Raw genomic sequence first — 12,377 nt, forward strand, 5'->3', positions numbered from 1 at the left:
AGGGAACTGACTAGTACTACTGCATCTGTGCAGTGGCACTCCCACACTAGGTGTCACCCAGTGTGGGGGCAGGACATTTGGAGGGGCAGGACTTCTGAGGCGGGATTTTTGTTTGGGTTTCTGGGGGTAGGGAGCACACAGGACAGTGTGCTTGTACAGGCTGGAGCAGTGCATGTGAACTCGTGTGGGCCAGAGCAGTGTGTGGGCGGCCCAGAGCGGCACACATGGGGGGAGAAAAGGTGCACATGGGGGGTGGAGTGGTGTGTGCATGCACAGATGGGAGCAGTGCACACAGGGGTGGAGCAGCATGTGCACACACAAACAGGAGCAGCATAAGAGGGGCGTGGGGTGACACACACATGGTTTGCACATGGGGGATGGCATGGGGGTCTGAATGGGTGCCACTCCACTTCTGGGATGTCATCCCCCCCACTTCTGGGGTATTGCCCAGTGTGATCCGCACCCCCCACACCTCCCAGTGACGCTACTGCATCTGTGAAAAATCCATAGAAAGTTGTCTTTCTTTACTTCTTGATGCCCAGTACGTTTCACCTCCTTAACTGAGCACTATCAGAAATAAAAATTCTTGCTTATGACAGCTTTCTAATTTTGTTCTTACTTGTACTATCAGGTGTAATTACTTAGGTCTTTTCCCAGATCTTTTCACTTTCCCTTTAATTTCCAGAAAGTCAAATGCTGAAAATCCTATGTTATCTAGTATGATCTCTGACAGGAGTAAAGATTGACCAATAAACTGACCCATTCTTTTCTTCTTCTATCAGTGCCTATCTGAAAATCATTTTGCATCAAACAGTATGTTTTTACTTTACATAACAATATGTTCAATATATTGTTTGAATGTGTCTTTCAGTGATGAGAATTAGCATTACTACTTCAGAATTAAGTACTAAAATGACAGGTTGCTTCCTTGTAACAATACTTCTCTGAAATGTTGTCTGTGTACTCATGCATATGAGTTATGTACTTGCACAGAGCATGGTGTGAGACATTCTAGAACCAAGAGGATTGGGAGAGAACTCATCTGTTCTCATTACTACATGATTGCTACCTAATTCAAAGGCTTCTATGAAAGGCTCAAGCCCGTTCCAAAGGTGCTTTGTAGGACATGTAAGCAAATGAACAGTCAATAGAAGAAGTCACAGAAGCCATTTTTAAATTAGGGGGCTTGTCTTGAGAGTAGGTGGTACTGCACTAAATAGTCAGTAGTAGTAATTTTTATGATGAACAAAACTTTGGGGAATTCAGGGCACACTGTCCCCCCAAAAGGTTATGGAAGCCCTTGCCCCTTATATCTTCTCTGCAAGAAACACTCAATTTCTAAGGCTCCCAAAGGCCCTCTAAGGGCTGGGGGTGAATTTCACAATGTTTTTCGACCTGCTGGAGCATTTTAGTCTCAGAGAAGGTATTTTTCTGTAACGAGAAGTGATTCAGAAGTTGAATCCCAGATCACTTCCTATTAGAAAAAACCTGTCTGGAACTAAAACTTGGGAAAAGTTGTGAAGAATTGTCTCATGCTTCCCATCAGGCCCGGGGAGGCACAAAAATGCCCTAGGAGAGCTGCATGCAGCCCTTGCGCAGGACTCCCTTATGCCCTAAAGGTCCATGGTATGGAAAATCTCCTGTGGTTCTTCTGACAAGAGAGTTCCCCAAGTAACCCATCCCTTTGAAACTTGGTTCTAAGGACCCCCAAAGCATTTCTCAAGAGTTCACTTGTAGCATGTATGTGCAGGCTGACCTCCTCCTCCAGTTGCAGTGTGTAATTGTAGAGGATATTAAGGGCCCTATTGCTCCTTGATTAGTCCCTGCATAGGTGTCCAGAATGTAAACTTTTTCATGACTCAGTCCACTTCACAAGTGGTTTGACCATATAAGATCCTGTTTACAGTGTGCCATATGGCAGGTCTGCTAGCTAGCAGGCAGTGAACTATATTCTGAAAAAACATAACCATTTTCTGATAGTCACTCAGTAAAAAGATGTAGCCATTTCCTCCCATAGGTACTGTTGGCTCTCTGGCACACTTGGTGAATGAGACTCAAAAGGTCAAGGCAAACACAGAATAGAGTTTATGACCCACTGAATCCTATTGATAGTCTCAGTTAAAAAAGACCCAGTGATTCATTCAATTTATGTGAGTGTTGACTCAACATTCAACAACTGATTCAATATGTTTATCTAGTTAGGACTATTAACACAATTTAGACAATGAATTCCATTCAGGCCTTCATTGCTGTTGAATTATGCTTCTGCCTGATTTATTAAGAGGTATGTATAATAATCAAACTTGGGGTGAAAGTAGAAAAAATAAATTGTCCTATTGTAATTGAAGTCTTTGTTAATCCTCCAACAGAGATGTAAATCTTCACTATTCTGTCTTCATTGATGAAGAGAATATGCACAATCATTCGTTCCCAGATCAAAAAAATGAGTTTCTTGATAATCAGCAACTTGCATTGTAATTAAAATAGATCAGTGAGAATTTTGTGTAATTTACTCCCTGTATTCAATGTCCTGAACTGTTGTGTAGGAATTATTCTTTAAAGAAAAGCTCTTTTTTGTACAAAAAGCTTGCTTTTTGCACAGAAAACTCATTTTCTATGCAGAAAATGTTGTTTTTTGCACAAGAAAACGCATTTGGGTTCCCCTCCTGCAGACTAATTTCTGACCAACGTTTGTTTTAAGGCAAGAGTGGGCAACAGCAATCTACTAGTCAGAACAGCATCCACCAATCCTTTGTTGAATCTGTCATATTCAAAATAACTGAAGAATTAACTCTGTTTCCCCTAGCACGAACAATTATTTAAACACTTCCTTCATTCAATGCACATTAAAATTTTTAGCACACTTTTGACCAAAAGACTTCCAAAAAGGCAACATACCAGTGAGTCTCAATTTGCATTGTCCCAATTTACAATGTTTTTCTTACTGTTGTTGTTAACTGCCTTCGAATCAACTTATGGTGAACCGCCCTGCTCATCTCCTGTACACTCATGGATGTGGCTTCTTTTATTGAGTCTATTTGATCTGGAATACAATCTTCCTCTTTTCCTATTGCCCTTCCTTCTCATTATATAGGCAAAATACAACAACCTAATTTTAGTCATCTTTGCTTCCAGGAATATTTCAGGCCTGATCTGCTCTACAATCCATTCACTGGTCTTTTTAGTGGCCTCTCAAAACTCTCCTCCAGCACCACATCTCAAATGAATTGATTTTTCCCCCTATCAGCTTTCTTCATTGTCCAGCTTTCACAACCATAAATAGAAATGGGAAATACGTTGGCACAGACAATCCTAACTTTTGGATTTAATGATACATCTTACATTTAAGAATCTTGTATACTTCCTTCATAGCTGCCCTTCCAAGCCCTAGTCATCGTCTATTTTCTTGACTGTAGTCTCTGCTCTGATTGATGATTCCAAAGTATGGAAAACCCTGAATTATTTCAATCTCTTTATCATTACTTTAAAAATATATAAATTATCTGTGGTCATAATTTTTGTTTTCTTGATTTTCAGCTGTAAATCTGCCTTTGCACCTTCTGCCTTGACCCTCTTCAATCATCTTTCCATGTTTCTGATAGTTTGTGCTAATAATATGGTGTCATCTGTATATCTTAGATTGCTGATGTTCCTTTCCCCATTTTTCACCCCTTTTCTGAATCCAATCCTGATTTGCTTATGATGTTCTCAGCATACAAGTTAAATAGATATGGTGATAGAATGCAAATTTGCCTGACCCCCCCCTTTACATTTGGAAACCATTCCATTTCTCCATATTCTGTCCTAATAATAATCTCTTGTCTTGAATATAAGTTACACATCAGGACTATCAAATGCGTCACCCCCATTTCTTTATGAGTGATACATAGTTTCTGATTATCTAAGCAATCAAATGCTTTATTATAGTCTATAAAGCACAGACTGATCTTCTTTTGAAACTAATTAGTAATTCCTATTATCCAGCATATGTTTGCTATATGATCATTAGTGCCTCTTCCGTTCCTGAACCCTGGACATTTAACAATTCTTGCTGCATTCTTACTTGCATTAAGAATTCAATTCAACGGCTCTGTGATTTCTGCAGTTCCTGGTATTACCTTTCTTGGGACTGAAATATATACTGAGTATTTCCAGTCTGTGGGTCACTGTTCTGTTATATATGTTACAACTAAAGTACATCCTGTTTCTGTTGCTTGGAGCAGCTCTATTGGTATGCCATCAGTTTCTGGTGATTTATTTCTCTCAAGTTCTCTGGGCATGGCTCTCTTTTCACTTTTTAAAATTTGAGGTTTGTCCTCATGTGGTTCATTTTTAAAAGAATCTGTCATCAATCCATCCCTTTTATATAGTTCAGGAGTTCCCAACCTGGGGGTCACAACCCCTTTGGGAGTCACCAGGTTGGGAATCCCCCATGCCTCCCCCCTCCCCTTCTCCCTGTGGGTGCCAGTGCTGGCGTAGGCACTGCGTGAAGAAAAGGGGACATGTCTGCCTCTTCTTCCCCTTCACCCCGCAGGTGCCGGTGCTGGCACAGGCGCCTGCGGAGAGAAGGGGACGAGGAGGGAGCCCTGACCCCGTCTCCTTCTCTCCATGGCTGCCAGGCACCCGCGGGGAGAAGGGGAAGGGTCGGGGCTCCCTCCTCCTCCCCTTCTCTCTGTGGCTGCCAGACAACCGCAGGGAGAAGGGGACAGGTACGGGCCTCCTTCCTCCTCCTCTTCTCTCTGCAGCTGCCAGACAACCGCAGGAAGAGGGTGATGGGACTGCAAGCCCCAGCAGCCTTTGCAACCAGAAGTTCGCCCCTTCTCCACCCGGCGGCCTCCCTAATTGGTTGGGAGCTCAAGAAGGGGCAGGACTTCTGGCCGCAAAGCCCCCTGAGGTTTGTAGGCGGCTGAAAGTCCCACCCCTTCCTGGCCTCCCAACCAATCAGAGAGGCCGTGGGCGGGACTTCTGTCTGCAGTGGGAGTCGCAGCCCAACAAAGGTTGGGAACTGCTGATATAGTTCCTCCATATATTATTTACATTGTCTTTTTATTCCTTCTTGGTCATGTAATATGTTTCCCTGATGGTCATATAGCATCCCCACTCTTGGCTTTAATTTTCCCTTTATTTCTCAAATGAGGAAGTCTCTTGTTCTTCCTTTTTTTGTTGTTAGCTTCTATTTAATTGCATTGATTATTACAGTGGTTCTCCTTATCACTGCACACAAGTCATTGTACATTTGCATTCAGAGTTCTGGTCCTATTTCTGTTGACATTCTTTCTTTGCTTCTGTTCTGTCCTTAACTGCTTGTAGAGTTTTGTCTATTAGCCACTGAGGTTTCTCTTTTTGTTTTGGCTACAATCCACAAATAAATAACTAAATGGAAGTCACACTCACAACACATAGCTTTCCCAGGGCACCTGTGCATCTGAGCAAGGCATGAGAGCATAGAGGAAGAGATGAAAGAACAAGGAAGGTGAGGTGAGGCTTTTTGGTGTTTTGGTATGAAGCTTTGAGCAGTAAGAAAAGGTAACTGCAGCAGTTTTCTTTCATCTGCTAGCTTGGGGGGAGTGGAAAGGGAAAGAAAGCAAGTGCAGTCCTGTCATTGCTGGAAGGAAGAAGTTTCCTTTTCATGCTTTAAAGGGGGAGTGCGAGGGAGAAGAAGAAATTGGAATCTTGGAATTTTGGTATGGCTAGAAGGGGTTTCTCTGCTTGGTTAGGTGGAATGAGCAACTGGACTCTGCTTTCTTCACTCCATAAATGTACTGGAAAGGGCACAGAAGATGTGTTGCCTTTCCTCTTGTTGTGCCCTCCACAACCCTAATATAAAGTGAGACCTGTCTATATATTAAAAATACAATAAACAACAGGGACAGCATAGTGAACAATTGAGCAGGACATAAAACACAGCCTGAACACAGACATCCACTTGGGCATCTTGAATATGCACATGAGAAAACAGCATGCCATTCAGGCCACTCCCTGACCTACATGCATTCATCAGATTATCTGTAAAGTTATACTAAAAGATGGTTCTGTAGATGATATCAAAAATTCCATGTACAATCAAGAACTATCAATGACAGTCCTGCTCCTCCCATACACTTTGATTCCACCTCAATGAATCCTTTTTACTAGTTTGTGATAAAGGTATTAGGAACCACATGGACCACTTTAAACTGAGAGTTTAGGATGAATTGTGTATATCTAGCCAAGAACCACAAGTTTTAAATTGCTAACTTATAAATATAGACGGTCTCTTTCACTTCAGGGAAAACAAAAATGTGATATATGAAATAAATTAAATGTAACTAATATATTAATTAATCTTATCATAACTATTAATAATTGCTACAGGCAAAACCCACAACTGCAATGAAAAAAAATTATTAGCTTTGGGAGCTGCTAGAAAATTCACTGGTTTGATGAGAAAAACTATTTAAAAACACTGGTAGAATATGCTGCTGTGATAATCTTGGACTCTGAATGATGGATTTGTCATTAAGTTCTCATTGTGCTTTAGTTGTCCTTTTCTGACAGCTGTAAAATTTATAAAAATCCATACCTTGTCGCAAGCCCATTTGTCATGTGTATGTTCAGCATACTTGTTGACAATGTACTCCAACTTCTCAGGAAGTGTAAAACTGAAAAGACAGAACAGCAGTATCAATTATACATAATTTGCTGTGAGTGCAAGGAGAGGCTTATATCATGCCATTCTATCTTAACACATCCACCAAACACCTATTTTTCAAAATTACAAATCTGCTTACAAGGAATAGTCAATAACATCATTTCAGTTATACTCCTTTATTACTTGAAATAAGGGGCTAGAAGCCTGGAGGAGAAGCAACCAATTATTTACAGCTTCATGTTACACTTAACATTCCATCCAGACCACAGCATTTTCCCAGAAACTTGACAGTCATCACCCACTAGTTAGTGTACATAAGGAAGTTTACTATGAGAATTAATCTTTACAGAACACTTTTGTCTTATATAATGCTATATTTTATTAAAGAGATAGCAGAACTAGAATAGGAATCCCAGATAAATTTTAAATAATAAGTTTGTCATGACTCACTTCACTGTGTTGACAGGCTTGGGATCAAAGTTTCCTTCAGCATCCACTGAAGCTTGCTTTTCTAAAATTGAGGTAATTTGGGTGTCTAAATAATCTGGTGGCAAAGCTCCAGCTATTGCACTTAAACAAGGCAAGGCCATTCGAAAGAGATCTGGATCATACTTCTGCAGGAGAGATAGGAACTGGTTGGAAAATCCAATAGAAAAACATGCAAAGCGTTAGTTAAGGCAACACAGCTATACAAAAGCAGAAGTAGCAGTTGAGGAAGCCAATTTTTAAAATGTATATACAGTCAGCCATCCTTATCCACGGATTTTTTATCCACAGATTCAACCATGCAAGGCTTGAAAATATGCAAAAAATATAAATTCCATAAAGCAAACTTTGATTTTGCCATTTTATATAAAGGACACAGACCATTTTACTATGCCATTGTATTTGAGAATCCATTGATTATATTATCTATGGGGGGGGGGGGCAGTCCTGGAACCAAAGTCCAAAGGATATCAAGGGCCCACTGTACATTGTTTAAATTGTTTAAATAGTTGAAGAAGAGTACAGGAACAAGCTTCCAAATCAAGTGAGCAAAGGGGAGCAGAGATGAATGATGAAGAACTTGTATTTTTTTATTGCTAAAAAGTGCCTGACTTTCACAAGCATGTGTACATGCACGTGCACATGCAATTAGCACAGAAGATCTCAATAGGACTTGCTTGTTCAGAAAACTAGTTTTCTTTTCCTACATTAATTGGCATTTCTTGATGTTGCACATGCAAAGCCTAAATTGAACTCAGTGGGAAGAAAACTCACAACCAATTTTCTTATCTTGTATCATGCTGTACTACTGCTAGTATAAAACCTTACTACATTACAGGGATTATTCTATTTCATGTGCTGTCATCAACAAATGGGTACTCAGTCTTTCAAAACAGTAACTTTCCTGGCCAAAGGCCAAACGTGAAAGTAATCACGTACAGTGCTCCAGCTTCATACGCAGGTGCACCATATGCGGTTTTCAGCATACGCTGAAAACCACACGCTGGAAGAAGCAATGGCACATGCACTGCACCGTACCATGGGCATGAGCCCCATTGTTTTCAATGGGGCTTCACCATATGTGGTATTTCCCTTTCACTGGGGGTCCGGAACAGATCCCCTGCATAAGGGAAGGGCGCACTGTAATCTTACATTAAATTTATAGTTGCTTTACAAAACTGAGCCTTTCTCAGCTGGACTGAACAAAGGTTTTGCCCCAATCTAACCAAGCATGTCTCCCAACCAAATCAATTCACTGCTGTAGTCCTGGTGATTTGGGCAGTTAGACATGTCCAATAGGTCACATTAGAAGGCAATGAGTTTTGGGGTTGGGATTGTTGTGTTATCAAGTATTCTGTTGGATAAATGTAATAAAACTCAGCAAAGTGCGTTTTCCTTCTTAATACATGGGCCCTTAATGCATCTTTTCTGAATAGGTGTCCTTAGTAACTAAGATGGCCTAAATAACTAAGTAACTAATATAGTTTTTCTGGTTTCATTTATTCATCATCTTGATCAAACCAGAATAGATTTCAAATGACCATTGTGTTCAGTGTATACCAGCATAGGCATGCTTCAAAGTATCATGTGCACATCTTATTCTGAAATACTACCATTACCTTAGATGAGAGAGAATCAAATATTCCCCAGAAAAGTTTTTCTGTTAAATGTAGCTCTTCTTCTGCTGCAATTCCATAATTTCCCCATCCTGAAGGCAAACAGTAATATTTCCAGCATTGTTCATAGTGATTTGTGAGAAGCTATGAATGGCAGGAAGAAAAATCAATTAAAAGAAGAGAACAACATCAAGTTAATATCTAGAAAACAAAAGGCAGCAAATGAATTTTATTTAATCATTTAGTGTATTTTTTTATAAACTTTGAATACTTTCAAATATAGCATGGCCATAATTTTATTACAAAGCAAACACATATTTTGTCTAAACATATTGGTCTCTATGTAATGGTGGCTTTATTCAACAGGAGCATGTTTGTTCACCCAAGGTAATAATTCCTTTTTCACCTACTCCAGTTGTGTAAGGTCTTCTAGTGGCAAATCAGAAAGACAGGAAGTAGCAGACAGAAATTGCTCCTAGCCTGATCATCCCAGGGCCACAGTGAACACACATCGCGGCCCCAAGGGTGCCTCCTGCCACAGTCCCAAAAAGGAACAGAGAAAATCCAGTCCTTTTGCGGGTTGGATTTGGATTGCGTTAGGTGGCCCCAGGGTGGCTTTCAGGTGCTCCAGGGGCATGCATTGTGTAAACGCCATGAGTTAGGATGGAATACACTTCGTTAAAAAACTGACTCAAGATTTTTCACATATCCAGACCTTTTTACAATAATTTCATCTGGGCAAGAACAGATTTTGTTAGTTAAAAACAATCTTATTCACAGAAAATGCATTTTCAGAGTAAGGAATTTTGTGCACATTAATTTTGTATGAAAGAGTACAAAATAATTGGACTGTGTTGTTATTGTTGTTGCAAAAACTCTTCTAGTCATGTCTGGTGTGTGTGTGTTACCATTTGAAATTCATTATCCTTGTGTCTGAGAATTAAATAAGTAAAGATTGATATCCAAGGAGGGGATCACAGAAAACCCTGATAATATGGAAGTGCCATCTGTTAATGTAAAGCTACCACTGGATAAAACCCCAATATGTGCAATACACTGGGAGATATGGTGGTGTATCCTTCTTACCCTACAGACTAAGCTGTGTACAGTAAAGATAAATCATTGCAGCCACTGCTGTTACTACTGCAGCAGCTACTGCTAACAACTTCTTCTAATGGGCTCTCCTTCATTAGAGATTTTGAAAGAGGATTGATAGTCACCTGTCAGAGATGCCATAGTTCTGAATTCCTGCACTGGAAGACAGATGGACTAGATCTCCTTAAGACACCTTCCAACTCTACAATTCTATTATTTTTCTTCTTCCTAACTCTCATTCCATCTTTTCTGCAAAGAGTTCAAAAAGACACAGATATCTTCCTTCCTATTTTATTCTTATAGCAATCTCAAGGCTTTTAAGAAGTCCATTACAAGTTATTCAAAGCTCAATAAATAATATTGAACTTCCCTGACACTAACCTTTGTAAAACATCTTTGTGACTCAATATTTATCATTCAAACTTTTTTAAAAATGTGATCTTTAAAAGATTATTAGAAACTCTATATAAAATGTGCAGCTGCTAGCAATTGGCTTAATCCATGCTAGCAATTGGCTTAATCCATGCTGAGGAATGCAGACAAGGCAAATTCAAACCGTGTCTGAGTGTCATGGTCCAGAGCACATACCTCAAGTCTTGCTGTTTAATCAGGAGCCAGGTTTTCAATTATTTATTTCTTAATTTATTATTTCTTTAAAAATGTATACTCTACCTTGTATCAAAAGAATTCATGTTACTGTTGTTATGTGCCTTCAAAGCCATTTCTCACTTATGGTGATCCTAAAGTAAATCTATCATGGGATTTTCGTCACAGAATTTTTTCGGGGGGGGGGGAGCTTCCCATGAGGCTTAGAGAGTGTGATTTGTCCTGTGGGTTTCCATGACCAATCAGGGATTAGGACCCTGGTCTCCCAGTGCCTTAAACCAGCACTCAAACCACTACACCACAATGTAGTGCTCTCAGGGAGGCTTACAAATAGTGTTAAACTAGGTTAAACGGGTTTATAGAAATCAGTAACAATTTAAATAAGCTAAAACATATGAAACAATATAATGCATTACAAACAGATTTTAATTTTTTAAAGTTTTAAATACTATATAAAAAATATTTATGCTGAATTAATAATTCTAAAGGCTTTGGTGAACAGCCAAATTTTAACATGACATATAAATGACCTAAGTGTGAAGTCAAAGTCAAATAACATAAGTGTTCATGCCAGTCAGGACCCCATGGTGAAAGCATTCCACAGTTGGGCTTCCATGACTAAGAGGGCATCTCCAATGTCCCAAAACAGTGTATAGATTTCACTGATGAAAAATGGAGTAGAGCTCCCCCAACAGACTTTAATCCTTGGGCTGGCAGATGTGGGGAAAAGCATTCCCTCAATTATTGAGGTTCCAAGCTGTTTAGGGCTTTAAATGTCATCACCACCACTTTGAATTCAGATCAGAAATGTAATGGCAGCTAGTGCAATTCTTTTAAGACTGGCATTACATACTGTCTATATGATATTCTCGTCAGAAGTTGAGCTGGAGCATTTTGTACTAGATGCAACTTCTGAGTCTTCATCAAGAACAGCTCTGCAGAGAATGAATTACAGTAATGTAGGCCCGGTACAAACAGGTCCTTTGCGACACACCCATGACTTGCTAGGGTTGCTTGGGGGTGGGGTGTCCACATGCCCTGCAACCCTGGTACATCATTGGCATGCCACAGCTGCATGGCACCATCCAGATGGTGCACGCAGCAATGACGTGCCAGCAGCGCAGCATCCAAATGGGGCTGTGTCGCTGGCACGTCATTGCGCCGTCATTGGCACTTTGGCACAGCACAAGTACGCCGCAAAAAAGGATCCGCTTCCGCGGACTCCTTTCATGCTGCGCAGCAGTGTCACACAATTTGGTTGCTGTGGCGCTACTGAGGAGCAAGGAGAGGCGCCCTGTACCGTGCCGTAATTGGGAATTTACCTGTGTATGGACTACAATGAGAAGCAAGCAGGAAGTGAAGCAGGGCTGGGAATCCCACTGTTGTCTCCACACTCATAAGAAATAATAGGATCATCTGCAAGCTGTATGCCTTACCAACTGGGAAGTCACACTTCACACAACTGAAATGTGCTGTTGTCTTCAGTTAATAACTGGAGACAACCATGACATCTCGATATATGCCACTGGCCCTCCCAGTTGAGAAGGTGAGCAACATAACAGGAATACACCTGAACAAGAAGCAGAATGTAAGAAAGGGGCTTCCTCAGTTTCTGTAAGTCAGATGACAAACTTCTGTGGTTTAAACTGTTGGCTGGAAACAAATTTCCTTGGCTAATAGAGTGGCCTTCAGTTTTGCATTTATGCACTTAATCAATGGAACCACCTGTTTTTGAAAGATAAGAAAAGAAAATATTTGCATTGAAATATTTGATAGAATTACACGAAAGACAATTATTTACCTTAAGAGGCATTTTACAGTATTCATTAAGTAAAGGTACATCAAAAACTAGCCGTCGCAAAAGCTGCTGTAGCATAGAAGGACGCAGATGGCTATTATTGAAAAAGAAGTTGTAATTAGTAATTTGTATATAGTTGAATGAA

At 40.2% G+C, this 12,377-nt stretch overlaps 1 protein-coding gene across 1 annotated transcript in view; it reads right to left on the reverse strand.

Annotated features, from left to right (window-relative positions):
* RYR3 (ryanodine receptor 3) overlaps window positions 1–12,377 on the reverse strand; it is a 423,771-nt gene that overhangs the window by 172,310 nt on the left and 239,084 nt on the right. Inside the window, 4 exon segments of the mRNA XM_042477733.1 lie at window positions 6,563–6,641; window positions 7,082–7,245; window positions 8,737–8,877; window positions 12,236–12,326. Of these exon segments, the coding sequence (XP_042333667.1) occupies window positions 6,563–6,641; window positions 7,082–7,245; window positions 8,737–8,877; window positions 12,236–12,326 (475 nt within the window).

Source organism: Sceloporus undulatus, chromosome 1 (genome assembly GCF_019175285.1).
Source record: "Sceloporus undulatus isolate JIND9_A2432 ecotype Alabama chromosome 1, SceUnd_v1.1, whole genome shotgun sequence".
Lineage (NCBI taxonomy): Eukaryota > Metazoa > Chordata > Lepidosauria > Squamata > Phrynosomatidae > Sceloporus > Sceloporus undulatus.